This window comes from Danio rerio, chromosome 18 (genome assembly GCF_049306965.1).
Source record: "Danio rerio strain Tuebingen ecotype United States chromosome 18, GRCz12tu, whole genome shotgun sequence".
Classification (NCBI taxonomy): Eukaryota; Metazoa; Chordata; class Actinopteri; order Cypriniformes; family Danionidae; genus Danio; species Danio rerio.
In genome coordinates, this window is record NC_133193.1 from 20,070,723 (window position 1) to 20,097,161 (window position 26,439).

Genomic DNA, 26,439 nt, shown 5'->3' on the forward strand with positions numbered 1-26,439 from the left:
ACGAGCCCCCAAGCTACGAATCACGCACATGCGCGAAAATTGGCACACACCTCAAACATGGCAAAACATACGAAAAAGTCTCTTGGAGCCATATCTCAAACCTAACAGGAAGTCGGATATTTTTAACTTCCTGCTGCAAATAAGTGGCATTTTTGCCATTTCCAGGCGTTGTATCTTAACGAACTCCTCCTAGGGATTTTATGCTATCGACACCAAAATTGGGTTTTGTCATCTAAAGGCCTTGGCGATGTTAAATTGCGGAGCTTTATAGTTTTTGTCGATGGGCGTGTCCGTGGCGGCCCCGCAAACTTTGACGATTCGCCACAAAACCGAAAGTCATTATAACTCAGGCATGCATTATCCGATCTGCCTCAAAATTCACATGTTTAATAAGAGTCCAGACCAGAACACGTTTACATGCCAATATCCAGATACAGTTATAGCGCCACTTGCTGGCCATATGAAATGTCATGATTTACAGAGTAATAAACTCCTCCCACTATTTTTTTTGTATCAGCACTAAGTTTGGTTGGTTGTTATCTGAAAGCTTAAGTGATGATATATTGAGAAGATCTAGAGTTTTTGCAGAGGGGCGTGTCCGTGGCGGCTTGACAAACCTCAACACTTCGCCGTGGAACAGGAAGTCCTTATATCTCAACCACACAAAGTCAGATCAGCCTGAAACTTCACATGGCTCATAAAAGTCCTCTTCTGAACACATCCCCAAAACAGTAATGAGTCAGTCATAACGCCACCTGCTGGCAGAAGGTAGATAGGCTTATAACTCAGCCAAACAACATCCAATCTGCCTGAAACTTCACATGGTTGATTAAATTCCATTACTGAAGGTATCTACATGCCAATCTTAAGTCACAGTTATAGCGCCACCTGCTGGCAGATGGTAGTTTGCATTATAACATAACCACACAAAGTCCGATCTGCCTGAAAGTTCACATGGTTGATAAAAGTCCTCTCCTGAAAACATCTACATAACAACATTGAGTCTGTCGTAGCGCCACCTGCTGACAAAAGGCAGTTTGGCTTAAAACTCAGCTAAACAATGTTCGATCTGCCTGAAACTTCACATGGTTGATAAGATTCCTCTCCTGGTGACATCTACATGCCAATCTTGAGTCACAGTCATAGCGCCACCTGCTGAGAGGAGGAGGTTTGGCATAAATCGGTGATTTTCTCCGATTTTTAAAATATATCGGCTTAAATTATTACTGTTCGCTGTTCTCTGTCATCCTGAGGCCACCGGGCGGCGGTGAGCCCGGGTGCGAGGTCCCTTTCATCGCTGCTTGCAGCTTTAATTATTATTATAATTTTCCATTTTCCACATCTGCAATGCCTGTATTTTAGCATTTTTTTGCAGTTCACTTAGAATCCAACATGGAAATCATTGTTTTCTTTATTGGCATTGATTGTTTTGAAATTCACATGGCACTAACATGCATGTGTTTTTATTTCTGTAATAAATATGGCTGTCAAGCCGAGATCTTGCTGGTTTATTGTGGGTATGTTGTTTACATGAGGAAATCTGTGTTACAAGTTAAACAAAAATTCTAATAAACAAATATATTTTGAGTTTAAATTGTTGTTTTTTTTGTCTTGCGTTTACATAAATTTTACATTTGAATAGCCAAAATGACAAGTTTCAGTCTTTTAAATGTGATTTATTGCGATTAATTGCAAAAAAGTGTGATTAATTAGTTAATTTGTTTAATTGATAAACAGTACTGATTTAAATACAGTGTAAATTCAATATTGTTGATCCTGGACCATCATAATCATTTTAAAACAGTTTATTTTTCTAAATATATTTAGAATTTCCTCACTTGTATTACATAGGACAGTAGAGACCAGACAGGAACATTAAGAAGCTGTGAGAGTAAAAGGATCAGCAAGGCCCACGAGGTGGGATTCAAACTCAGGCCACCTTAATCAACACAGTGTTATAAGCCAGTACGCTTTACCACTAGGCTATATGCAATGATATTTAATTAAAGTTTGAGTTCCCTAGTGTTTATTCACGAGTATCATAAACATTTTGATATAGTGTAAATTCACTATTGTTGATCCTGGATCATCATAAACATTTTACAGTTTTTTTTTATTGTTTTGCCACAAATTTCAGATTCCTAATATCAATTTTCAAAACTCTAGACACAAAACTCTAAACAGTCACTACTTCTAACACAGACTCTCCAGTGCTCAAAACTCTGCATGCTGCGTTCATTTCATTAAAGAGGTCTTGCATTTGCAGGATTATTGAGTCACATAATCTTTTTATCATACAAATTCTACAGGAACACAACTTTCAGTCAACAGCACTCAAGAAGCACATCGTTTCAATAAACAATCTTTAATAATCATTAAATATTGTTGTTTAAAATATATGATACAGGTTTCATTATGGTTTATACATAAGTGTAGAGGGAACAGTACAGACAGTGGACACACTGAACTACTTCTACTCATTCCATCATAATGTATGTTTACTGTATTTTTGTTTTTCATTGCACATCCCCAAATAGAAAGCTGATATATGGCAACATATGCAAATTACAACTGTACAACAATTCCACATACTGTATATGAATTGTCATAATAGTCAATAATTTGTCAAAATCAATGTTCATATACAGCCATATGGACACATATACAAATTATAGGTATTATATATTGCAGGGGTAAAATATATAAAATAATAACTTATATTTACGTAACATGCATGTACATATTTGTAATTCTAAAAGTTGAAAAAAATGACAATATTTTGACATGTATAACATATTTTATATATGTAAATCTATATGAACTAATATGTTGCATGTAATTTGCATATATTTCTATATATCAGATTTCTATTTAGGGATCTGTGTTTCCATCAGTCTGGTCTTGTGGATTTGGTCACAGGTTCTCCTCTACATCACAGTGGTGTTTTCATTACTCAAAAATCTTGGAAAGAACCTTCAGTCAATGTGTATCCAGGCCTGACAATGTTTTGCTGTACTTTCAAACAGTACAGTAATGTTAAATATGAAAACATTGTCTGTAAAAGTGGCACATGGAACAAAGAAAGCATAAATATGGAATAAGGATGAATAAAGATGAAATCTATAGATAATGTAGTCCAGTTGGGTCATCTTCTGTGGTAACTGATGTCATTTGATCTATCCTGAAACTTTCATCATCTAAACATGTAATATTGTACATCAGTTTCCACGCATCAAGAGTAATCAAGTTATTTCTCATTTTAAGTGCTTGTATCAGTTGATAATAACATCATGTAAAGTAAATAAATATGCATTTATTTCAAATGTAATGTTTGAGTTGCATTTTGAAATGGGATCAATTTGATGTTTAATGGTATTCTATTAAAAATGTGATCTTAATGAACAAAGTAGCTTTGACTTGTGTGTGTTGTATCCAAGCATTTGAAAAAAAGAGTTAAGAGTTTTGCAAAAACGTAAAATTTTAGCAACAGTTGTGAATTTTGTGTCTAGAGTTTTGAAAACTGACACCTGAGTTCTGAAAGTTGTGGCAAAAAAATTGTAAAAAACTGTAATACAGTGTAAATTCACTATATTGTTGATCCTGGACCATCATAAACATTTTAATACAGTGTAAATTCACTATTGTTGATCCTGGACCATCAATATTTTTTTTCACCTTCATTATGGAGGACAGAAGAGATTGGACAGGAATACGAAGAGCAGAGAAAGAGGAATAATTGTCAAGGATCTTGAGGTGGGATAAAACTGGGGTCACCCCGAGCAACTCAGTGTTATAAATCAGCACACTTTACCACATGGTTATCGGCAATGAAATTTTATTACAGTTTGAGTTCACTAGTGTTTATCCTGGACCATCATCATACATTTTCTTTTAATATCTTTTAGGTTTTTCACCTGTATTATAAGGACAATAGAGATGGGACAGGAATACACAGGGAGCAGAAAGAGGGGAAGGATCAGCAAGGGACTTTGAGGTGGGAATCAAACTTAGGTCACTCTAAGCAACTCAGTGTTATATGACAACGCACTCTACCACTAGGCAGCTGGCAATGATTTTTTTTTTTTTTGCAGTTTGAGCTCACTAGTGTTTATCCTGGAGCATCATCATCATTTTAATACGGTGTAAATTCACTAATGCTGATCCTGGACTATCATAAACATACAATCGAGTTTTTTAATAAATATTTGCAGGGTTATTTCACCTTTATTATGTAAGACAGTAGAGATAGGAGAGGAATAGGGAGCTTAGAGAGAGGAAGGATCAGCAAGGGAACTTGAGGTGGGAATTGAACTAATGCCACCCGAGTAACTCAGTGTTATAGGTCAGCACACTTTACCAATAGGCTAAAAATGTTGAGTACACATGAGAATACAAAAGGGATAAGTATTATGTTTTGTTTTTTCACTCAACCTGAGGCATTCAAGTTTTGCAGAGAAAACCTTTCAGTTGGCAAAACTTAAAAAGTTTTGTTAGAGTAGTTCACCACTTGAGAAAACTAATAATCATCTGTTAACCTAACTAAATGTTTTTTGTATTGCGTACAAATAATTTAGGTCAGTGCAGCAGATGTTTTTGAAACTTGAGTGAACAAGAAAAAGCGAAAGGAAATAAGGATTATGTTTTTTTTTTTTTTTTTTTGTACTGACTTAAAAATATATTTAAGAATTAATTCCTGTGAGTGATGACATCATTGTTGACATCGAAAATTGTGTAATGCAAAATGCTACAACAGCCCAAAGTGTTAAATTTTTTGATTCATTTGACACAATTACACTGGACAGCAACGCATTTATTTAAGTGTTTTAGTAGACTTGCTAATTCTCAACACCTATTCACAGGAGGCTTGACATAAAATAAAAATAGAATAGATAAATATACACAACATTATAATTCTTTACATTAAATTGTAAGGCAATAGCAAAGGCGGCAGTATCAAACAATCTAATAGACTATTTGTGCAAACACTGCTGTTTGTTTTTAACCACTTTTTAAGTACACTACTTAAAACTTTTAGATTACCTTTTAATTTTAGGCTAACAGGTAAATCATTCCAAAATTTGGTTGCCTTAACAGAGAAAACCGATTGATCAAAAAAGTCCATAATTTCAATTGCTTGTTAATATATCAAATCAATAGGCTTCAATGTGGTTAAAGAGGCTTGTGACCATGATGTAATGCAGTAAGACAAGCATACATTGTAATAATTAGCCAAACCTAAAACCTAAATATATGCTAAAATAGTATTTATAAACAGTGATAAACAACAAGGTGAACAAATATGGCTTTCATAATTAAAAGTATGTATTTTATTTTCAAATCAAACACAACAACATTATACAGAAAGTACAAAAACAATTACTTCTCAAATTTCTTAATCAGATTAACATTTTATATAATAAAAGCAAGCGTGTATTCACATAACTCTGCATTTTACAAAAATAGCTTTTGTGGTTCTTATATTCAAGGTCTGCATGAAAGAAAGCATGGTAAAATATCATAGTGACGTCATAAAGTAATTATAAAGAGAACTCCTCAAGAAAAACAAACAAACAGCCAACAAATGATGTAATAAGCAAAAGAGCTGTCATTAAGTATATCGCATTAACTACATTTACAGTGAAGTATTCTGATGTGCACTTCTCTGAACTGTGCATGCTTGTCTAAATTTCTGGGACAGCATTTACATGTCGCATTCTTGTCCGAACAATGACAGAGGCTTCTCCCTTGACATCTCTAAGTCTGTCCGAGTCAAAGTCCACGAGCAGTTTCCTCAGGCCAGCGCGGGTGGGTTTGAAGGAGAATTTAACAGTCACAGTCTGCCCAGATTCAATCTTGCCACTATAAAGACCAACATGCATACATTAACAACCATAACTTGGGTTTATAAGACAGTTAGTTTCTAATACCAGTACATACTGTGTTTTTATTTCTCTGGCCTCTGTTAGTCCTGCTCCCTCCACAGTAAACACACCCCCTTGAAGATTAATAGGTAAGGGGTTGGTGAAGGAGATGTGCGCAGTCAGTTTACGGGATACAATTGCATTGCCAATAATCTGAAAATCAGAAAAAAATATTGGTTATTAGGTCACAGTGTCAAAGTCACAGTCAGCTTTATTGTCAATTCAACCACATGAATCGAAATAACGTTACTCTCAGACCCTATAGGTGCCTAACATATAATGTTAATACAAAAAGTAGAGTCTTAAGAAAGAATTTACAATAAATACAATCATACATAAAATGTAATCTAAAAACATACATAAAATGTAGTCTAAAGAATAAAAAAGAAAGAATAAAAATTTGTAAACAATACAATACAATACAATACAATACAATGACATTAAGGGCATATGGCAATGAGTGCAAACCAGTTGTGCAGATATAGATCAGTATATAGTGCAAAAAGGCTTGTAAACATGAGAATTACGATAAAGTGACAGTGTCATGATATATAGGGAGGTAGTCCAATGGTGCATAAAGTGACCAGTGCAGATGTAAGTGTGTATGTGTGTGTTTTCATATGTGTCAGAGTCCAAAGGTGCATGGGGAGGGAGAGGGGAGTGGTGGCGGAGCTGGGAGAGAGTTCAGTTTCCTGAGAGCCATATGGATGAAGCAGTCTTTCAGTCTGTTGGTCCTGCATGGCCTGGAGATTCCGCAGTGCCCACCCTGCAGCAGACTGAAGAAGCTGTGCATTGGGTGGGTGAGATCTGCTGTTATGCAGAGGGCTTTTCGGTTGAGACTGAATTTGGGATGCTGAATTTAGCATGACGTGACTTTCCGTTTTTAAGTTACAGAATCCCAAATTGTAACTGAGGAAATTTGATTGTGCTGGTCAGTTTGTAATTTGGCTAATAAATGTGAAACTTTAACAGATTCTTATTTTTGTATTTTAAAAATAAGTATTGTTTTCATATTTCTTCATCTTAACCTTTAGGAAATGTATTTCGTACATTAAAAGGGGTGATTATGATGATAATCTTTTATGCTAAACCTTCTAATTAAATAGAAAATGAGGAGAATAACTGTAAAAAGACACACTTTTTGGCTACAGGCCTGCTTTTATATTATAGGGATATTTGTTTTTCTTACTATTGAAGTCAATGGTTACAGGTTTCTTGAAAATTTCTTTTTTTGTGTTCAACAGAAAAAAACACTTATAAAGGTTCGAAACTACTACTACTACTATATATATATATATATATATATATATATATATATATATATATATATATATATATATATACAGTTGAAGTCAGAATTATTAGCCCCCTTCGATTTTTTTTCTTCTTTTTAAAATATTTTCCAAATGATGTTTAACAGAGCAAGGACATTTTCACAGTATGTCTGATAATATATTTTCTTCTCGATAAAGTCTTATTTGTTTTATTTTTGCAAGAATAAAAGCAGTCTTTAATTTTTTATGAACCATTTTAGGGACAAACTTATTAGCCCCTTTAAGCTATATTTTTTCTCTATATTCTACAGAACAAACCACTGTTATCCAATAACTTGCCTAATTCCCCTAACCTGCCTAGTTAACTTAATTATCCTAGTTAAGCCTTTAAATGTCACTTTAAGCTGTATAGAAGTGTCTTGAAAAATATCTGGTCAAATATTATTTACAGTCATCATAAAGATAAAATAAATCAGTTAGTACATGATTGTTAATTTGATTAATTTTTTTTGTTTTTTTTCCCCACAGTACTACATTGAAAGATCAAATCTAAAGAGTATGCCTGTACAGTACACCATGGTCCAGAGTGGACACAATAATGTACCTAGGGCTGTGCAATATATATAAAAAATTATTGATAGATAATGGTATATGCAATACTCATATCACAGATATATTTATATAATTTATAATAATAATAATAATAATAATAATAATAAGTTAACACAATAAAATTTAACTCAAAAACTATCATTAATCTCCTTAAACAGGGAAATAAAATTTAACAAGAAATATCACAATACTCAAAAGCAACGTGCCAAATTAAAATTAGACCATATGTTACTTGAAAAATTACACCATTTAAGTAATCAATGTGGCTATAATTGTTTTTATATGCAAAATAAAAATAAAACATCACATTTTTAAGAATGCTTTATTTACAGCAGATCAGAAATAAGATGCAAATGACATTAAAACACAAAATGAGGAATGAAGAAAGACATCTGGACTCCAATTTGTCACCAAGCGGACAGGTGCAGGAGACACATAGACGGTCCAGGAAGAAGCCGGAGGGACCGGAGCAGTAGAGACCTCAGTACAGCTGTCCGGACTCAAACAGGCAGAAGTAGAGCTCTCTTTAATCCAGTCAGGCGCCAAACAGGCAGAATCGGGAAAGTCCTCGGTACAGCATTCGGGACTTAAACTGGCAGCATCAGGAGAGTCCTCAGTGCAGCAGTCGGGACTTAAATTGGCAGCAGCAGAAGACTCAGCCGTATAGCAGTCGAGACTCAAACTGGCAGAATCAGAAGAGTCCTCGGTACTGCAGTAGGGACTCAAAGAGGCAGCATTAGGAGAGTCTTCAGTACAAATGTCGGGAGTCAAACTGGCAGCATCAGGAAAGTCCTCGGTACAGCAGTCGGGACTCATACCGGCAGTACCTGGAGAGACCTCTGTATTCCTGTCATGAGTCAAAACGGCAACACCAGAAGAGAACTCCGCAGAGCAGTTGGGAGTTAAACAGATAGCAAAAGAGACCTTAGTACTTCTGTCAGGACTCAAACTGGCAGCAGGAGACTCCTCAGTACTGCTGTCGGGACTCAAACTGGCCGCTGTATGAGATAGGGCAGCACTGTTGTCAGGAGCCAAACAGGCAGCAGGAGAGACTTCAGCACTGTGGTCAGATGAGGCCTTGGTGTATTTTTTGCCACCTCTTTGATGGGAAAAGGCCCACCTCCAAATTGATTTCTTCTTTTTAGAAGAACGCTTCTTTCCTCTTTCCACATCTCTCTCTAGATGTAAATTGTTTTCCACTTTATCTGTGGAAGATTGTGGTGGTGTACAATGATAGTAGTCCACACTGCCACAATCATTTCTTGAAGGTTTACAACTTGAACTGAGCTGACCCATATTTGAATTGTCAGAGCTACAGAATGAACAAACCAACAAGAATTGCAGTAACATACAGTGTGATGTCACATATAGAACTCACAAATAGAGGCCAGCATTCTGAGGCTTCCGGTTTCTACGGTAACCAATTCCATTGTGTCCCACTGGCCCATGTCACCACGTTTAAATCATTAAATTCTCAGTTTTTACTTGGTATTCTACTTTTGACATAAAAATAAAGTAATTTATATTAATAATAGGTATTTATATAAACACTTATAATACATATATATAAATTTATATAAATACTTATAATATAAATGTCTTAAACAAAAACAGTGAACTCAACTAATCAGAGATATAAGCTGAGGTGTTGTGGACTGTTTAAAGCTAGCTCATTCTTGATTGAGATCAAATGGATAAAATGTGAAAGGTCAAGTATAAAATGTTTTATATTCGTTGTGAAATATTTGTATGAAATTCCATTCATTTCCATTTAATACTAATATGTGTTGTTAAGGAATAAATTTAGACAAATTTAAAATTGATTTTCTTGATTAAATATAGCAGAATATTTCTGGTGACAACCAGATATTTAAACAGATCTCATTACAAATTTGAAAAGTTGGTTCTTTTTTAAAAATGCATAAACTAACAGATCTATAATAACCATACCTCAATGATTTCTTATTGATTTAAAAACAATTATCATCTGGTTATTAAGGATATAACGATTCACTGGACTCACAATTCGATAAGATTCACCATACTAATCTCACAATTCATGATTCAGTCACGATTTTTAAGCAAAATTATTTAAAACAAATTGAAGGTGAATAGTGCTTTCATTTCTTTCTTAAATGCAGCACTTTTTTGCTAAATATAAAATATTTTCTGCCATAACTTAATTGCTATTTTATAAACAAAACAAGAATAATACAAACTAAATACTAGGGGTGTAACGATACACTCAGCTCACGATACAATGTGTATCACGATATAATGTTCACGATTCGATTTGTATCACGATATTTGGAATAAAAATTGAAAATTAAACTGAAATTCAAATTTTATTTAAAAATTTTTTTAATTACCAAGTAAACTATTTTTTATGTATTTCTTTTGTTTCAACTTGTTAAACTGAACCTTCTTTAAGAAAATAAATTAAACAGGACTGTCTCTGGAAAATCAAACAATTTAAAAACTTCTTATAAAATACTATTGAAATTATTCAATTCAATTGAATTTAACAGTAAGAGCTCAAGGCTTTGTTTGGTCACTTGCGTTTTTTGTGTGTGCAATCTACTTTCCAGGTAATCAGCAGTTCTATAAAATAATCCTGAACTGATGTGTATCTGTCTGAGAGGTTTTTATGTATGGCTGTCTTCATGTTGGGCATGAGGAGTGACAGGGTGGCCGTCTTTTCATTACACAGGACAGTCGTGGCTCTTTTCAGCAGTTTAGGCAGGTTTACTATTTCTTCGGCATCGCTGATGTCGATTTTACTCTGTCGCCCACCTCTTGCTCGCCTTTGATGTGGAGGTGAAGGGAGCTTGCACCAGTAAACAGCATCCCCTCTGTTCAAAACATGTATCACGATTCATTCAACATTTTACCCACATTTGTATCGTCACATATTTGAATCGATTTTCAACTGGCTAACGGTGAATCATTAAATGCCTATTAGTTATAATTTTTTGTGGTATCATGTGCTTCACCTGGTATAGTTGTGCTTTCTCCGAGACTCTGGATCTTGCGGTCTAGGATGCGGCGTCCTCTGCTGAGGGTTTTAAGGAACTGTGCCTCTTCCTCATTGATGATATCCTTTACCATATCAGGATCTTTCCGCAGCTCTGGAAAAGCATCACCCTGAAAAGAGCAATAAACTATTAAATGGACATGAGAGAGTAAGTATTAGAAAACTATATTAAAATAAGGCAAATGCCTTGATTAACCATTACTAATAATGTACATCTATTTTGTAGCCAGTAGTCATTTCATCCTCTTCGTAGTAAAGATTTTCTGATTTGTTTGGATTAAAAAAGGAATTATTGAATGTTTCACTCACTCTCGCGACTGTGCAGGTGCACTCAACTGCAAAGCCAAGTGAAAGTAGGCTTCAGTAAAAAGATAATGCAAAAACGCATATGATTAACAACAGCTTTAGAAAGCAAAAGCCAAATCCATTTTAGGAAATTTAGAAACCTGGCCGGATGAAATGCCAAAAAGGAGCATCTCTGTGGGTCTGCAGAGCATGTGAGACTGTGTGAATACTAACAAGTTTCGTGCAGACAGAACGAAAGAGAGAAACAAGAGAGATTTTTCCTCTACTTAATCGATCACAGATACAATATAGTGTAAAAGAATAATAGAAATAGTCAAAAAAATAAAAATAAATAAAAATAAACAAAAAAAACGTGTTACTAAATATAGTTGGGCGGTGGTTAATATACCTGGTGGCCCGCCCAAATAAAGTCTATGTGTGAGAAGCACTGAAGTGCACAGTATTGATGCTAACAATTAATTGATGTAGATTAATTGTTGATAATTAAGTATTGCTAAGTTGTATTGATTCAAAGAATAAAGAATGGATGTAATTTTTGAGCATAGTTGAGGCGTATGCTGCTTACACACAAAATGTACTGCAGATGCAAGAAAAAAATTAGAAAAGAAAATAAAAAAATTAAGTGGGCACACTTTTTTAAATAAACACTCCTTTGTAAAATGTTTGAAGAAACTGCTACACAAGTTGCATAATTTCACTCTATTTATGATATGTTTGTACATTTAAAAATAAAAAAGTAGTTTTTTTGTAGATTTTATCCTTTTTGAAATGTGTATGAATCAGATTATCAGTGTATGGACTTGTTTATACAGGGCTCGAAATGAACCTTTTTGCTTGGTAGCATTGGTGCTCCTAACTTTAAAAATTTTAGGCGCATCAGCCAAAATTTAGTCGCACCCACCAATTATAAGCACCGTTACTACAAGTTTTATACAAACATATTTATTGCATTTGAAATCAACAACAAGCTAAAAATATATATATAAATATCCAAGCATGAGGAAAATATGTCTCAACGAAATCCCGTTATCACAAGAAAATCAATTTTTATAACATAACTGAGTGACCAAAGGTACACGGAGCGCTCACCAGCCCAGCACGCACTGCTTGACATGAATTAACCTTTTAATGATATAACTGTGCTTTTCTCACGGGTGCTGTCTGATATTGCACTGATGCTTTTGACATATACTGTACCTTATTATATGCATACGTCATGTTAATAGCAATGCCGTTCTTTTTATGAGTAGCGATATTAGTTTACTCAGCACAAACCCGTTAAATTGTTAAATTTGACATATAGCTGCCACTTGCACGGCAGACAGCATCTGGTGATTAAATGAAAAATTAAACAGAAGCTCGTGCTAGATGTGGCAAGCAGTTCCCTGAAAATTCCATCCCACAGAATTTTCATAGCGGACTTGAAGCCAACTGAAGTCTTTTATCCACTCTTCTAAAAGTGTAGATGGTGGATTAACATTCAGCACATGAACACTAGTAAGATTTGTCATTATTTGTAACTTTAGGTGCCATGGTTTCTAAAACAAAATCTGTCAGTGTTATCTTCATTCTCATGTTCAGCGCTTTACAGTTTTTCGCGGTAGTAGCTGTCTCTGTCATCCTAAGCCAGAAGGCATTGATTGAGTGATTGACAGCTGATATTTCAGTGCTAGAGCAGTGGGCCAATAAGAAGAGCGCGAAGGCGGGATAAGCATTACGTACTTGGCTTTGTTTACGGCAGCAAGTTGACATGACAACTGTTTTAAACCATTCCTGAGTGCTGCATTACGCGTTTCAAGTGCAGAGATGCATTCTGCGAAAATGTCTCCCAAATCCGCACATGTGGTGAACATTTTGCAGTAAAAACTGGTCGCACACAACAATTTTATGGACTCGAACAAATGCTCCTAAATATATTTTGAGGTCGCATAGATAAAATTTCCGGTCAAAATGGCAGCAATTTCGAGCCCTGTTATATTTTATTGCTATCAATCTGCTATCAATCAATTCTGAATTTGTATCAATTTGAGGAATGTGAAGACTGATCAAGTAGACCAATATCTAAATGGCATAAGTAAACACATCAAGTTCATAAATATTCATAAATAACATTGTTTTTTTAACAATCTACATATTTTCCTTAATCTGCACAATATTCTATGCACATTTGGGAAAATAAAAGACCTGGTCACAAGGAGCTACAGATTCACCAGTTGCCAATGTGCAGATCCAAGTACAATTTGTACATTACACATTATATTTAATCATTCAAATGTTCTATTAAAATACCAATCATAGATTATTTTTACAATGCCACTAGCCTTTTAAATACAGTAAAAACATACTACTCTGGGTGAGAGTTCTTGTGCTTTGTGAATCATTTGCACATCCTGTCATGTCGGTGACAATGTGCCACTGAAGTAGATAAAAGATGAATGATCATTTGATTGTTAATTACAAAAACAATTAATGATGGAAATTTGCGGACACTCCCATCCCTCATACAAAGCAATCAATAACACCATCATCTCACCCTCTGCCAGTGTTGTCAGGTCTGCCACCATCATACAAGGCGATTGTAATGGTGCGGGCATGATCAGCCAGGACACGGTATGCCATATCGATGCCATCGGTGTCTTCTGCACCAACCTTTCCTGTGTATGCTCTTGCACCTGTGCCCTGAAAAGCGAGACAAGTTGTTCAATTGCATGCAAAAATAAATGTCAATCCATGCTTTCTGTGAGTTTACCTTCTGAATGGCTTCAAAATAAGGAACGAAGAGGTCAGTGTCATAGTTAGACATCTTGTTTTGTAGAACAGAGACCAAGCGCTCAAGTCCCATCCCTGTGTCGATGCTCTTCTTGGGCAGAGGCTTTAGCACGGTCTCTGATTCTCTGTGCAGAAGCATAGCCATACGTTAATAACAAATGTGTGCAAACTTGAAGTTTCTTTGTGCAAAAAATTACTATGCACTAATATTATTCTGCTTAATAAGTATGATCCAAAATGAACGTTTAATATTTAAAATACAAATTAGTAAAAACATTTTAAAAGGATACTTATTCATAATTTTCAACAACCATTAATCAAGATTCCAGTGTCATATTACCTCTCAGGCATCACTGTAATATGCTGATCTGGTCCTTAACCAACTATATTTATTAAAATGTTTATTAAAAAAAAAAAGTTAGTTGCTGCCAAATAATATTGTAAACTTGATGTTAAAAAAAGATATTTGATGAAGGGAAAGTTCAACAGAGCATTATTTCTTTCATATGATTTTATTTATACTAAAATTAAATGTATTTATTCCTGGCTGATGTCAATGGTCATTTTCTTTAGATTTAGATTTAAATAATGACTGTTCAAGTCATTTAAAGAATGACTGTTTTAAATAACGGTTTACACTACACAGCATTGTTGGTTTACAAAAAAAAAAAAAGAAAAACAAACATAGTCCTGTTGTACTACCACATTTGATTTTGGTTTTATTGTATAAAAAAAAAGTTTTAAATGAGAATCGGAAATACTTTATGGCATACTATTCAAAAATGATTTATTTTGATCATTATTTAAAATAAATTCTTATTTTTCAGATTTTCATAATATATTTATTAATTCCAGTACTTTTATCATAAACTGATTTATCAACCATTTGGTAGAGGTTGCTATTTTAAAAACTATGGGATGTGCTGAAAAAAATGCATTGAGTGTGTTAACTAGTGACATATGGAGTTAAGAAATGTAATTCAGAAATGTTTTTCTTGGTGGGGCAGTTAAAGGGATAAAAGCCAATGCCAATAATCCACACGGTAGTGGTACTCTGTGCATTTCTATGGATGAATAAAAATATCTCTTATACAAGACAATAACCAACATAATATCTCTTAGTTTTCTGTGCATCCCTATGAACAATACATTATATAAGTGGCAGTAAAGCTATTATCTATTTGTATGTGATTTATTTTACCTTTGCTAGCTGTACAGTAGCAAAGAGCTTTAAGTTTACCTGTTGAATTGGATGAACCAAATTCCAGATTTCAAGCACATTTGGGTCATCCATGTTGACCAGGTGTGCAGCATCTCTGCCTCCAATGCGATCATAGTGGATCTCACTGCACGGCCCACATGGACCAGTGTCCCCCATCTCCCAGAAGTTATCCTTCATGCTGCCAGGCAGAATACGGCTCTCCTCCATTCTGATACAGAGAGACATATAAACAAATTTACATCAATTCTACAACTTGTATTATAATTAAAATTGGTCATTTTAACCCATATAGATAATCTAATCACAGTCATATCACCCTGCAGCCCAAGACCGGTTACTCACTGAATTCTAAGCAGGACTGAGTCTGGTCAGTACCTGGATAGGAGACCACATGGGAAAAACTAGGTTGCTGTTGGAAGTGGTGTAAGTGAGGCTAGCAGGGGGCGCTCAAAGTGCAGTCAATAGCCCCTTTCACACAGTGATACTGTAAATATCTGAAAAATTTACGGAACGACTTTACCAGAAGATTCAAAAAAGTGCTGTTCACACAGGCGAGGACGTTACGGAATTTTTCCGGAAAAGAGCATTGACACATCCATTCCAAAATACCAGTAAATTCTGACATCATTAACCAGAAATGAGCTCTAAACAGCTGCGCTTGTATTTGTAAACGTTTGACTACATTACAAACTATAAAACTATATATAATATAGTTAACTATAAACTATAAAAAAACACAGATGACCAAAAAAAAAAAGTGATTTCGTCTTCTAGGAAACAATAACATTTATCTATGATATTGCAATTTACGGGGAAACTCTGCCTTTTACATTCAAAAACTGAAAGTAATATCCAAAAAAGCAAATAGATAATTCACAAAAATATTATTAATTAGGTCACCCTTAACTTACTCTAAACCCTTTATGAATTCCTTTATGATGTTAAACGCAAAAGCAGATATTTTGAAGAATGTTCAAAACAAGTTAAAAGCTACCAGTTTCCAACAATCTTTAAAATTATTTTGTGTTCTACAGTTTAAATTATCAAATTAATGATAACATTTACAGGTAATATTCTTCAACCAATTAGGCACATACATTCACATTTTTGTATATATATATATATATGGTGGCTGACGAGTGGACATACTGGTGTTCATGGCGGCGGAAGAAGTCGATGAACTTCTCACGGATCTGTGCAGCAGTCAGTGAAGAGTCCATGCTTGTTCCGTTTTTCACAGGAGACTAGTGATAAACACAAACACGGCGAGTCAGAAACCGGTTACACAAAAACAGCGGGTGGGGTAAACCCAATGTAATGCAGCTGCTTTGTGGTGCTATTAACCGGCAACAATTATAAATCTGTTAGGGACACCTGTGGCCTGAAGAAACATCAGGTACACCTCACGAATCACTAACACTGCATCAATACCGGCACATGCCTGAGATTAATACGGTTAGTAAGGAGGCAAGTTTTAAATTCATCAAACACACTAAATTTGATCTATTTAGGAAAATGTGCTGAGAAAGTCTGCCACTACCTTCTTTATGTGGGAAAAATAGACGGAAGAAATGTTGCATGATGTGGAAAAGAAACGGACTTTTACTTTTTTTTCTTTTACTTTTCATATATATTGTAACATAAATCTAATTTCAAAAGATGACTAGTAACACTATTTGGAAATGGTAATATTAGATGTAATATGTAATATTATGCATATTACTACAAAGCACATTACAATAAAGATGCAAATGAAACAAACTGTCTTTTAGGGTTTTCTTAAACAGTATTGAGACTCAGAAAATTCAGTCATATTTAAAAAAAGACACTGTTTAGTCTTCATTGTATAAATAAATGCAATTAATCTTTGTTTAAGCACAGGTCACAGGTCTTTAGAAACATATCTAAATGAAAACCTTTCACTATATTAGGGTTAAACTTTGCGCAGACTCCACTAATTACGTTCTGAACTGTGGTGGCTGGTTATTAGGGCTGGGCGATTAATCGAAAAGTACAACATTTAGAACCTATAATCAAACAAATTTTCCAGGTCATTTTTTTCAGTTACTTTTACTAGTACTATTTTGACTGCTCTTTTTAGGCCATGTGAGTTTTAATTTTAGTTGTTCAACGTTTATGTTCAATACATAATCATAGATAGTAGATAGTGTGTGTTTCCTCCAATTATTTTAAAATCAAGTAATGGACCCTTCATTTAAAAAGCTCTCACTTGTAATATGTGAACATATTTACTGTACAAAACTTGTCAGTAAACTATAAGGACAAAACAAATGAAGAAAATATTTGTTCATTAGTGGTAGATGAGTTAAAATGTTCAATTAATCGAGATTTAGATTTCAGGCCAAATCGTCCAGCCCTACTGGCTATTAAAATTTCAACTTGACATTGCAAATCCTGCAATGTGAATAATGCAGATTTACACACAGCAATATGGATGCTGAAACGATATATGGTGCAGCCCTAGACTGAAGTCATATAAATTTGAATGAAAATTAAAAAACACATATTAAAATGCAACATCAAGACACACAACATGTCTTTTGAATAGGTTAAAAAAACTCTGTGTAAAACTGAGAAATGCTTTAATAAGAAGCTCCAAAGCAGGTGGAGCCAGAAAACGGCAAACAGACATCCCTGAAGTAATTACAGTGCCACTCCCATAACAACTAATCCAAAACATAAAGATATTTTTTTAAATGACATCTCATAAGCATTCAAGCCATGCATGCCAGAAACAGCATCCTCCATGAAACAATGAACCAAAATGCTTCAACATTTGCACAATGACAGCAAGAATGTGTTAGGAGTAAAATACATTGAATTACATCATGACCCATTATACAAATAAGGGCTGCACAATATTGGAAAAATTGCGATGACATTGCGATATTTTGCTTTGCTGTGATATACATTGTGATATATTTCTATTTTCATCAGATGATTTGAACAGCCCCATTAAGAAAGATTTCATTAGTTACATCGACTGGGGTGATCAAGTCTTTTTCTATGCAGTGCATCTGCAAAAAAACAATAAATTACAAGCATATAAAAAAGTGAGAGCAAAAATGAAAGGTTTCTTGGGAGTCTAACAGTACATAAATTTAAAAACTGAACAACTAAACACAAAATAACATGATTATCCATGTATAAATAATTTATATAATAATATTAAAGAACACCTTTATTCTTTAATAAATAATCAAATCCTGCGTCGAGACTATCGCGAATACACACATTGCGATATCGATGTTCAACCAATATTTTGTTCAGCACTAATAAAAATTATGCTAATTATATGTAATAATTGATAGTTTTTTTGTTAAAAATTAACTTGAAAAACAAGATACTGGAAAGAATTCAAGCTACTCTGGTGGTAATGGAATTGCTGTTAAACTTTTCTTTTGAAACTAAATCTTTGCCTAGATCTCTTTGAGAGCTAATTTTAGCCTCATACTTGAAAAGAGAAAACCAGAAGAAGAATGCTCTTCATATCAGCCTTCTCAATAAGGATTTTAAATTACTGTTTAAAGTGTTAGCTTTGAGATTAGAAAAAAATATTGCCTTTGATTATTGAAGTTGATCAAACTGGGTTTATTCATGGACAATACTCTGGTGATAAAATGGGAAAGTATTTAAAATATGTAATAATGACAAAACACTACTCTGTGGATCTCCTTACTTCTGGGTTTAGCAATGCTGCCGTTGTGGCCCCAACATTATGAAGCTGCAGGCATGGAGACCCAAACACATGCTCAAACGGCTAGTGTAACCCCGCCAGTCCTACACCACCAAACCCATTCCGAGCTGGGATCGAACCAGCGGCCTTCCACATGGGAGTTGGTTGCTCTACACATATAATACAGTGTAAATTCACTAATGTTAATACCTGACCATCATAAACATTTTAATTCTGTGTAAACTCACAATTGTTGATCCTTGACCATCAAAAACATTCAATACAGTGTAAATTCACTATTGTTGATCCCGGACCACCATAAACTTTAATACAGGGTAAATTCACTATTGTTGGTCCTGGACCATTAAATACATTTAATACAATGTAAACTCCCTAAAGGTGATCCTGGACCATCATAAACAATTTAATACAGTGTAAATTCAGTATTGTTGATTCTGGACCATCATTATTTTAATACAGTGTAAATTCACTATTGTTGATCCCGGACCAACATAAACTTTAATACAAGGTAAATTCACTATTGTTGGTCCTGGACCATTAAATACATTTAATACAATGTAAACTCACTAAAGGTGATCCTGGACCATCATAAACATTTTAATACAGCGTAAATTGACTATTGTTGATCCTGGACCATCAAAAACATTTAATAGTTTAAATTTACCAAAGTTGATCCTGGACCATCATAAAGATTTTAACAGAGTGTAAATTCAGTATTGTGGATCCTGGACCATCATTATTTTAATACAGTGTAAATTCACTAAAGGTGATCCTATACCATCAGAAACATTTAAATACAGTATTGTTGATCCTGTACCATCATTATTTTGATACAGTGTAAATTCACTATTGTTGATCCTGGACCACCATAAACATTTATATATTTTTTTCTTGAATATCTTTAGAGTTTGATCATTTTATTACACAAGACATTCGAAGACTGATGTTCTGACTGAGTACTGAGAGAGAGGGTCAGTATTACAAGAGAGAGCACTTTACCACTATACTAGAAATGATTATTGATCACAGTTTGAGTTCCCTAGTGTTGATCATGGACCATCATAATCATTTTAAAACAGTGTAAATTCACTAGTGTTGATCATGGACCACCATAAACATTTTAATAGTTTTTTTCTGAATATCTTTAGACTTTGATTATTTTTATTAAAAAAAACAAACTAAAGAGGATTACTGAGAACTGTGAGAGAGGGAAGATCGGCAAGACACATGAGGCGGGAATTGAACTCGAGTCACCTTAAGCAAATCAGTGTTACAATCCAGAGCACTTTACCACTAGGCCCCTGATGATGAGTATTGATCACAGTTTGAGTTCCCTAGTGTTGATCCTGGACCATCATAAACATTTTAATACAGAGTAAATTCACTATTGTTGATCTTGGACCAACAAAAACTTTTAAATATTTTTTTTCTCAATATCTTTAGAGTTTGATCATTTTTATTACACAAGACAACTGACGAAGGTTACTCTGAGAACTGGCAGAGAGGAAAGATCAGCAAGACACATGGGATGGCAATCGAACTTAAATCACCTTGATCAGACCAGTGTTACAAGCCACAGTACTTTACCACTAGGCTACTGGAGAAGGTTGTTTCCTCACAATTTTAGTTCCCTAGTGTTGATCCTGGACCATCATTAACATTTTAATACAGTGTAAATTCACTAATGTTGATCCTGGACCATCAAAAACATTTAATACAGTGTAAACTCACTAAAGGTGATCCTGGACCATCATAAACATTTTGATACCGTGTAAATTCACAAATGTTGATCCCGGACCATTAAAAACATTTAATACAGTTTAAATTCAATATTGTTGATCGTGGACCATCAGAAACATTTAATACAGTGTAAACTCACTAGTGTTGATCCTGGACCATCATAAAATTTTTTATTAGTTTTAAAAAAAATATATCTTTAGAGTTTGATCACTTTTATTATATAGAACAATAGAGATTGAACAGAAATACGTTAAGAACTGAGAGAGGAAAGATCTGCAAGACCCAAAAAGTGAAAAATCGAACTCTGGGCATCTTGAGTAAGTCAGTGGTAAAAGCCAGTGCACTTTACCACTAGGCTGGCGATGATAGTTATTTACAGTTCCCCAGTGTTGATCCTGGACCATCATAAACATTTTAACACAGTATAAATTCACTAATGCTGATCCTGGACCATTATAAACGTTTGAATAAAGTTTATTTTTCTTAATATCTTCATAGTTTGATTACTTTTATTACAAAGGACAATAGAGATAGAACAAGAGTAGATGGAGAACTGAGAGAGAGGAAAGATCGGCTAGAACTATGAGATGAGAATCAAATTTGGGTCACCCAAATCAACTCAGTGTTATAAGCCAGTGCACTTTACCACAAGGCTGTGGACGATGATGTTTAACCACAGTTTGAGTTCCCTAGGGTTGATCCTGGACTATCCAAACATTTTAATACAGTGTCACAGTGTCACAAATGTTGATCCTGGAGCATAATAAACATTTAAATTATTGCTGTCAAAATTAGTGCGTTAACACATGCAATTCATTTGAAATATTTAACAAATTAAAAAATTAACCCAAATAACCTATAGTTGCAGTTTTTTTTTTTCCTGTTGTGGCCGACGTGTGTTCAACGTGCAACGAAATATGGTTAAGACCAAGGAAGCACTTTTAGAAGAAAAGTTTCAGTACAAAACGACTTTAATCTAATTCCGTATGTTGCAATTTTAATCCTCCGACATTTGTTTTAATGGAATTTAATACCGCATGGCGAACAGAAAGAAAACTTCGGCATTTCGTGACTCGGTGGTCTTTAAGGTAATCAAAAATTGCTGTTTACATGGTAGACTCTTAATAAGAGTATTATCTTAATCATATTAAAAGCAGAGTACTGGTGTCCATGTAAATGTACTCATTGAAACTCAGATGATGTCACAAGCTGTTAAAGACAACGCATTTTGTCGTGTTTCCCCCTTAAACTTAAACTTTTTTAAAGCGTCTGCTTCGCATTGTTGTGTCAGAATCCTTGTTAAATACAGCTAGACTTAACAACGCTTAGTTTAAGCAAATTTGATGAACACGATCATGCATGTTGAATCTGAAGGGAGTCTCTACGGCTGTGCTGTCCTGCGCGTGTTGCGTGTGTGCGTGAGTGTATGTCTGTGTCTATGTCGTTTCCTAGTAAAAAGAACAAAAGCCTAAACGACACAGATTTCGCCGTCCATATCCCTAAAAGTTGTTTAAATGTTTAGAGATGTTGTGACCAAAGTCCCTGCAAGAATTAGTCTTTGGTGCGACACAACGCATACTTCCAGTGCGTGCCTTTTATGTACTCCTTTAATGCTTCTTACATCCCTGTGGCAGAACCAGTGGCAACAAAATTAGGCACCGAAGTGCATATGCTGATTCAGTGATCCTGCTTGTGATCATGCCTGTTCTCACTCTCAGCTCACATCATTCAAAAGAAAAGGTCCACATTAACACAAGGTCCCCTGATAATGTCAACAGACTGGACTGTCTTAGCACCTGGCTAAATGTAAAGGAGGACTAAGCAAAATAGTTTTTTTTGCAGTCCACTTTGAATCCAACATGGAAATCATTTTTTTCTTTATTGGCATTGAATGTTTTGAAATTCACATGGCACTAAAATGCCTGTGTATTTATTTCTGTAATAAATATTTCTGTCAAGCTGGGATCTTGCTGGTTTATTGTGGGTATGTTGTTTACATGAGGAAATCTGTGTTACAAGTTAAACAAAAATTCCAAAAACAAATATATTTACAATTTAAATTGTTTTTTGTCTGGCGTTTACATTAATTTTACTTTTGAATAGCCAAAATGACAAGTTTCAGTCTTTTAAATGTAATTAATCATGATTAATTAGGTTTTTTAATCGATTGACAGCACTAATAATATTTACATACATAGAAACTTTATTTCTATATATATTCAGAAGATTATTAAGGGATATCATGTGAGAGGTGAATTTAGGAGTTTTACACTCGTGAATATTATTATTTTATCAACTCTATTCAGTCAAATATAAATCACTCTTGCAGGTAGGTTTAGTGCTGTGACCGAATATCTTCAGATAAGAAAATGTCCCACACTCAATCCTTCATTAAATAAACTGAAGCAGCTGAGGAGACATAGGTTTCTGCTAAAAGCTTCTGTAAACCAACAGAAACTGGTTATTTTCAATAGATGTATATGTTAAACCTTTAAAAATACCCACACACACACAGACAAAGTCAATGCAGAGGGTGCGGTTTTCTGATTATTTTATTGGCTTGACAATTGTTACATATGTACCTCCAAAGCATTTGTGATGTTTACATTAAATAGGACATATAAAAACAATTAACATAGTAATGGTGGTTTTTCTAATGAATAATAATTAAGAGCACATTAAACAATCATCTTTAGGATAAAACAATAGTAATAAATACTTTATCTAATACTTAACAAACTAAGATTCATTCATAAACAATTTAGAATCCTGTGTGTGTGCATGCGCTTTCAGCTGATGGTTGCTTAGCAACGACAGTCACAGAATGTGTTCTATATTAGTGTTCCATACTAGAACAGCGCATCAGCCAGCATTCAGGACAGTGACTTGGTGGATCACACAGCTACTGTACGAATAGACAAATCTGTGATTGTGAAGGACTCGTTCGCTATGGATGCTCACTTAAATCAGTCTTCAGACAACCATAATCGCGAGTGGTCATTGGTTGTTCTGACTTTGGACCCAAAGGTGAACGTACAAGAACTGATTGAGTCAATGAAACAGTTCACCCAAATCCACTCTTTGGATCTGTCCTATGATGAAGACAATAATTGCAGATCCATTTATGTGACTTTTGAGCATTCAGGACGGGAACAGGAACCTCATCCTGTGCTCCCCACATACCACTATATTGAGCGGAAGACACTACTTGTGAGCAATCTGCACCCAATGGTCACCGAACAACAGCTTATTGAAAAGTTTGGTCCATTGGGGTCCATCTCGACTGTGCAAGTGTGCAGAAACAACATCGTCTCTCCTGTGTATGCCTTTGTGACTTTCCATCATCGACTCGATGCAGTGCGAGCACAAAAAGCTCTGAACTTCACTCATTTACTGAATAAACCTCTGATCATCATGTGGGGCCCAGACAAGACAACTGAGGTCCTCTCAGATTATGACAGCAGCTCTCAAAGACAAACAGAGGAGAGAGAGGCAGCTGGAGAAACAGAGGAGAAAAAGACCAGTGGAGAAACAGAGGAGAGAGAGGCAGCTGGAGAAACAGAGGAGAAAAAGACCAGTGGAGAAACAGAGAGAGAAGCAGCTGGAGAAACAGAGGAGAGAGCGAACAGCGAGTCTTCATGGAGAAGAAGGATCTCCAACAATGTGAAAAGTGCTGTGAAAGCCACGGTAAGCAGTCCAGCAACCTGGGTCGGAGTCGGCATAGGTGTCTGTGCTGCTTATGCCTACTTCAGGAGCAGGAGCTAGTGTGGACTCATTCTAAAAGGTAATTTATCTCATTTAAGTGACATGACATCTGGCTGAGCTTAGTAACACATATGTTTATATAGAATTCTCTGTGGGTCAGAGGTCATGTTAATTCATACTCAAATTCAGGTTCATTTAGACATCGACACTGATTTTCTTGACTCTGTTCTTTTCCAGACGAGAAGGCCTGCCTCACAATCTCCACTCATCATCCCCAGAGTGACCAATCACTGCTCCAGAAAGAAGAGTGACCGATCACCGCTCCAGACAGTGTAGTGTGACCGATCACTCATTCTGACTGAGAACAGTGATTGGTCACTCCACTTTGCAATTTCAGCTTGATTTCCCCAGCAGGCCAAACACTTGCAATAAATGTGAATTGAATAAACTTAAGTCTTGTGTGTGTCTCATTCAGCAGTAAAGCTCAGCCTGTTGTAATTTATATCCATCCAAGAGAAGCATGGCAGCACTTTGTTCCAGACACAGAAGTAAACAACAGGATTTTCTTCACATCTATTGATGTGTTAGACAATAATTTATCGACCGTTTGAAAAGAAGGACTGCATCAAAGAACAATCAAATGTAGAATTGCCAGCTTTAAATCAGGACTTCCATTACAATGTGCAGTGGGTCCTAATAATGTCAGTACAGGAAGATATTCTGAAGAATGTTGGAAAAAAGCAGCCGTTGGCTTCCATAGTATTTTTTGTTCCTACTATTGTGGGTTTTTTCGGTACCACTTTATTTTGATGGTCCATTTGAGTATTAGTAGACTGTCTGCCCAATATCTGCTGAATCTGCTGCTTTAATAGACATTTAACTGACTATAAGAAACTCTGCAAGTACATGTCAACTTACCCTTACCCCAACCCAACGGTCTACTGAGAATTACTGTAGTTGGCATGTACTGTAGATGCAATGTAACTTAAATTCAACAAACTGACCAGCAAAATAAAGTTTGGCCAATTTTTTTACAACATTTTTCAAAATACCTTCTTTTGTGTTCAACAGCAGAAATTCAAGGGTTTGGAACCACTTGTGTGTAAGTGAATGAGTAAATGTTCATTTCTGTGTTAACTGTCCCTTAAATGCTGGCTTAACATATGTAAGATTGAATCTGAAGGGAGTCGCTCCGGCTGCCTGTGTTGAGTGTGTGTATGTGTGTGTGTGCGTGTGTGTGTGTGTGTGTGTGTGTGTGTGCGCGCGCGTGCGTGCGTGCGTGCACACGTTTCCTAGACAAAAGAACAAATGCCTAAACATCCGATGCTGCCGTCCGTATCCCTCAAAGTTGTTTAAATGTTTAAAAATGTTGTGACCAATGTTCCTGTAAGAATTAGTCTTTGTGACATAATGTGTACCAGTGCGAGCCTTTGATGTACCGCTTGATGCTTCTTACTTCCTTTTCGCAGCACCAGTGGCAACAAAATTAGGCACCAAAATTCATAAGCTGATTCAGTGATCCTACTTGTAAGAGACTGTTCTCACTCTCAGCTCACATCATTCCAAACAAAAGGGCCACATTGTCCTCAGATAATGTCAACAGACTGGACTGTCTTAGCAACTTCCTTGGTGTTTGGTTTTTTCTGAACGCTTCCTGAATGTAAAAGTGGCTCAAACTCGCTCATTTTAAGGCAGGATGGTACAATTTTGGGACAATTTTATCCATGAGGTAAACACTAAACAAAACTTTCCATCCGGAGCTCCTTCAAGGGACGTCACACTTGTAAACAATCGCTCCATCGTGCTTGCACAGCCACGCACAGACTCGTCATTGATACCAAGCCGACCAATCACAGAGCTTTCACATGGCACTAACATGTGTTTTTTTTCTGTAATAAATATGGCTGTCAAGCCGAGATCTTGCTGGTTTATTGTGTGTACGTTGTTTACATGAGGAAATCTGTGTTACAAGTTAAACAAAAATTCTAATAAACAAATATATTTCTAATTTTAATAGTTTTTTTTTGTCTTGTGTTTACATTAATGTTATATGAATAGCCAAAATTACAAGTTTCAGTCTTTTAAATGTGATTAATCGCGATTAATTGCAAAAAAGTGTGATTAATTGGTTAATTTTT

General features: G+C 35.2%; 3 protein-coding genes across 6 annotated transcripts in view; 1 reads left to right on the top strand and 2 right to left on the bottom strand.

Annotated features, from left to right (window-relative positions):
* Nucleotides 1-5,304: 5,304 nt before the first annotated feature.
* tgm2l (transglutaminase 2, like) overlaps nucleotides 5,305-26,439 on the bottom strand; it is a 170,631-nt gene continuing 149,496 nt past the window's right edge. For all 3 annotated transcript variants that reach the window (XR_012394020.1, XM_073929967.1, XM_073929963.1), the window contains 2 exons: nucleotides 5,938-6,074; nucleotides 5,305-5,859 (listed from right to left, as the gene is read on the bottom strand). Coding sequence is in view for 2 of the 3 variants with exons in the window: in XM_073929967.1 (XP_073786068.1) it covers nucleotides 5,682-5,859; nucleotides 5,938-6,074 (315 nt within the window). In the remaining variant the exon portion in view is untranslated. The remainder of the gene's footprint in view (nucleotides 5,860-5,937; nucleotides 6,075-26,439) is intronic.
* LOC100535229 (alanine--tRNA ligase, cytoplasmic-like) overlaps nucleotides 12,387-26,439 on the bottom strand; it is a 29,341-nt gene continuing 15,288 nt past the window's right edge. Inside the window, exons 3-4 of the mRNA XM_073929980.1 lie at nucleotides 13,897-14,041; nucleotides 12,387-13,826 (exon numbers count right to left, since the gene is read on the bottom strand). Coding sequence (XP_073786081.1) covers nucleotides 13,677-13,826; nucleotides 13,897-14,041 — 295 coding nt within the window. The 3' untranslated portion in view covers nucleotides 12,387-13,676. The remainder of the gene's footprint in view (nucleotides 13,827-13,896; nucleotides 14,042-26,439) is intronic.
* On the top strand, nucleotides 20,292-26,313 carry LOC137488223 (uncharacterized). 2 transcript variants are annotated; one of them, XM_068214843.2, is made up of 2 exons: nucleotides 20,292-24,380; nucleotides 24,539-26,313. In XM_068214843.2, the coding sequence occupies exon 1, from the start codon at nucleotides 23,546-23,548 to the stop codon at nucleotides 24,359-24,361; it is 816 nt and encodes a 271-aa protein (XP_068070944.1). In that variant the 5' UTR covers nucleotides 20,292-23,545; the 3' UTR covers nucleotides 24,362-24,380; nucleotides 24,539-26,313. The 2 variants fall into 2 exon arrangements, with proteins under 2 accessions (XP_068070944.1, XP_073786070.1); XM_073929969.1 differs by having other exon boundaries at nucleotides 20,292-24,283; nucleotides 24,539-25,474.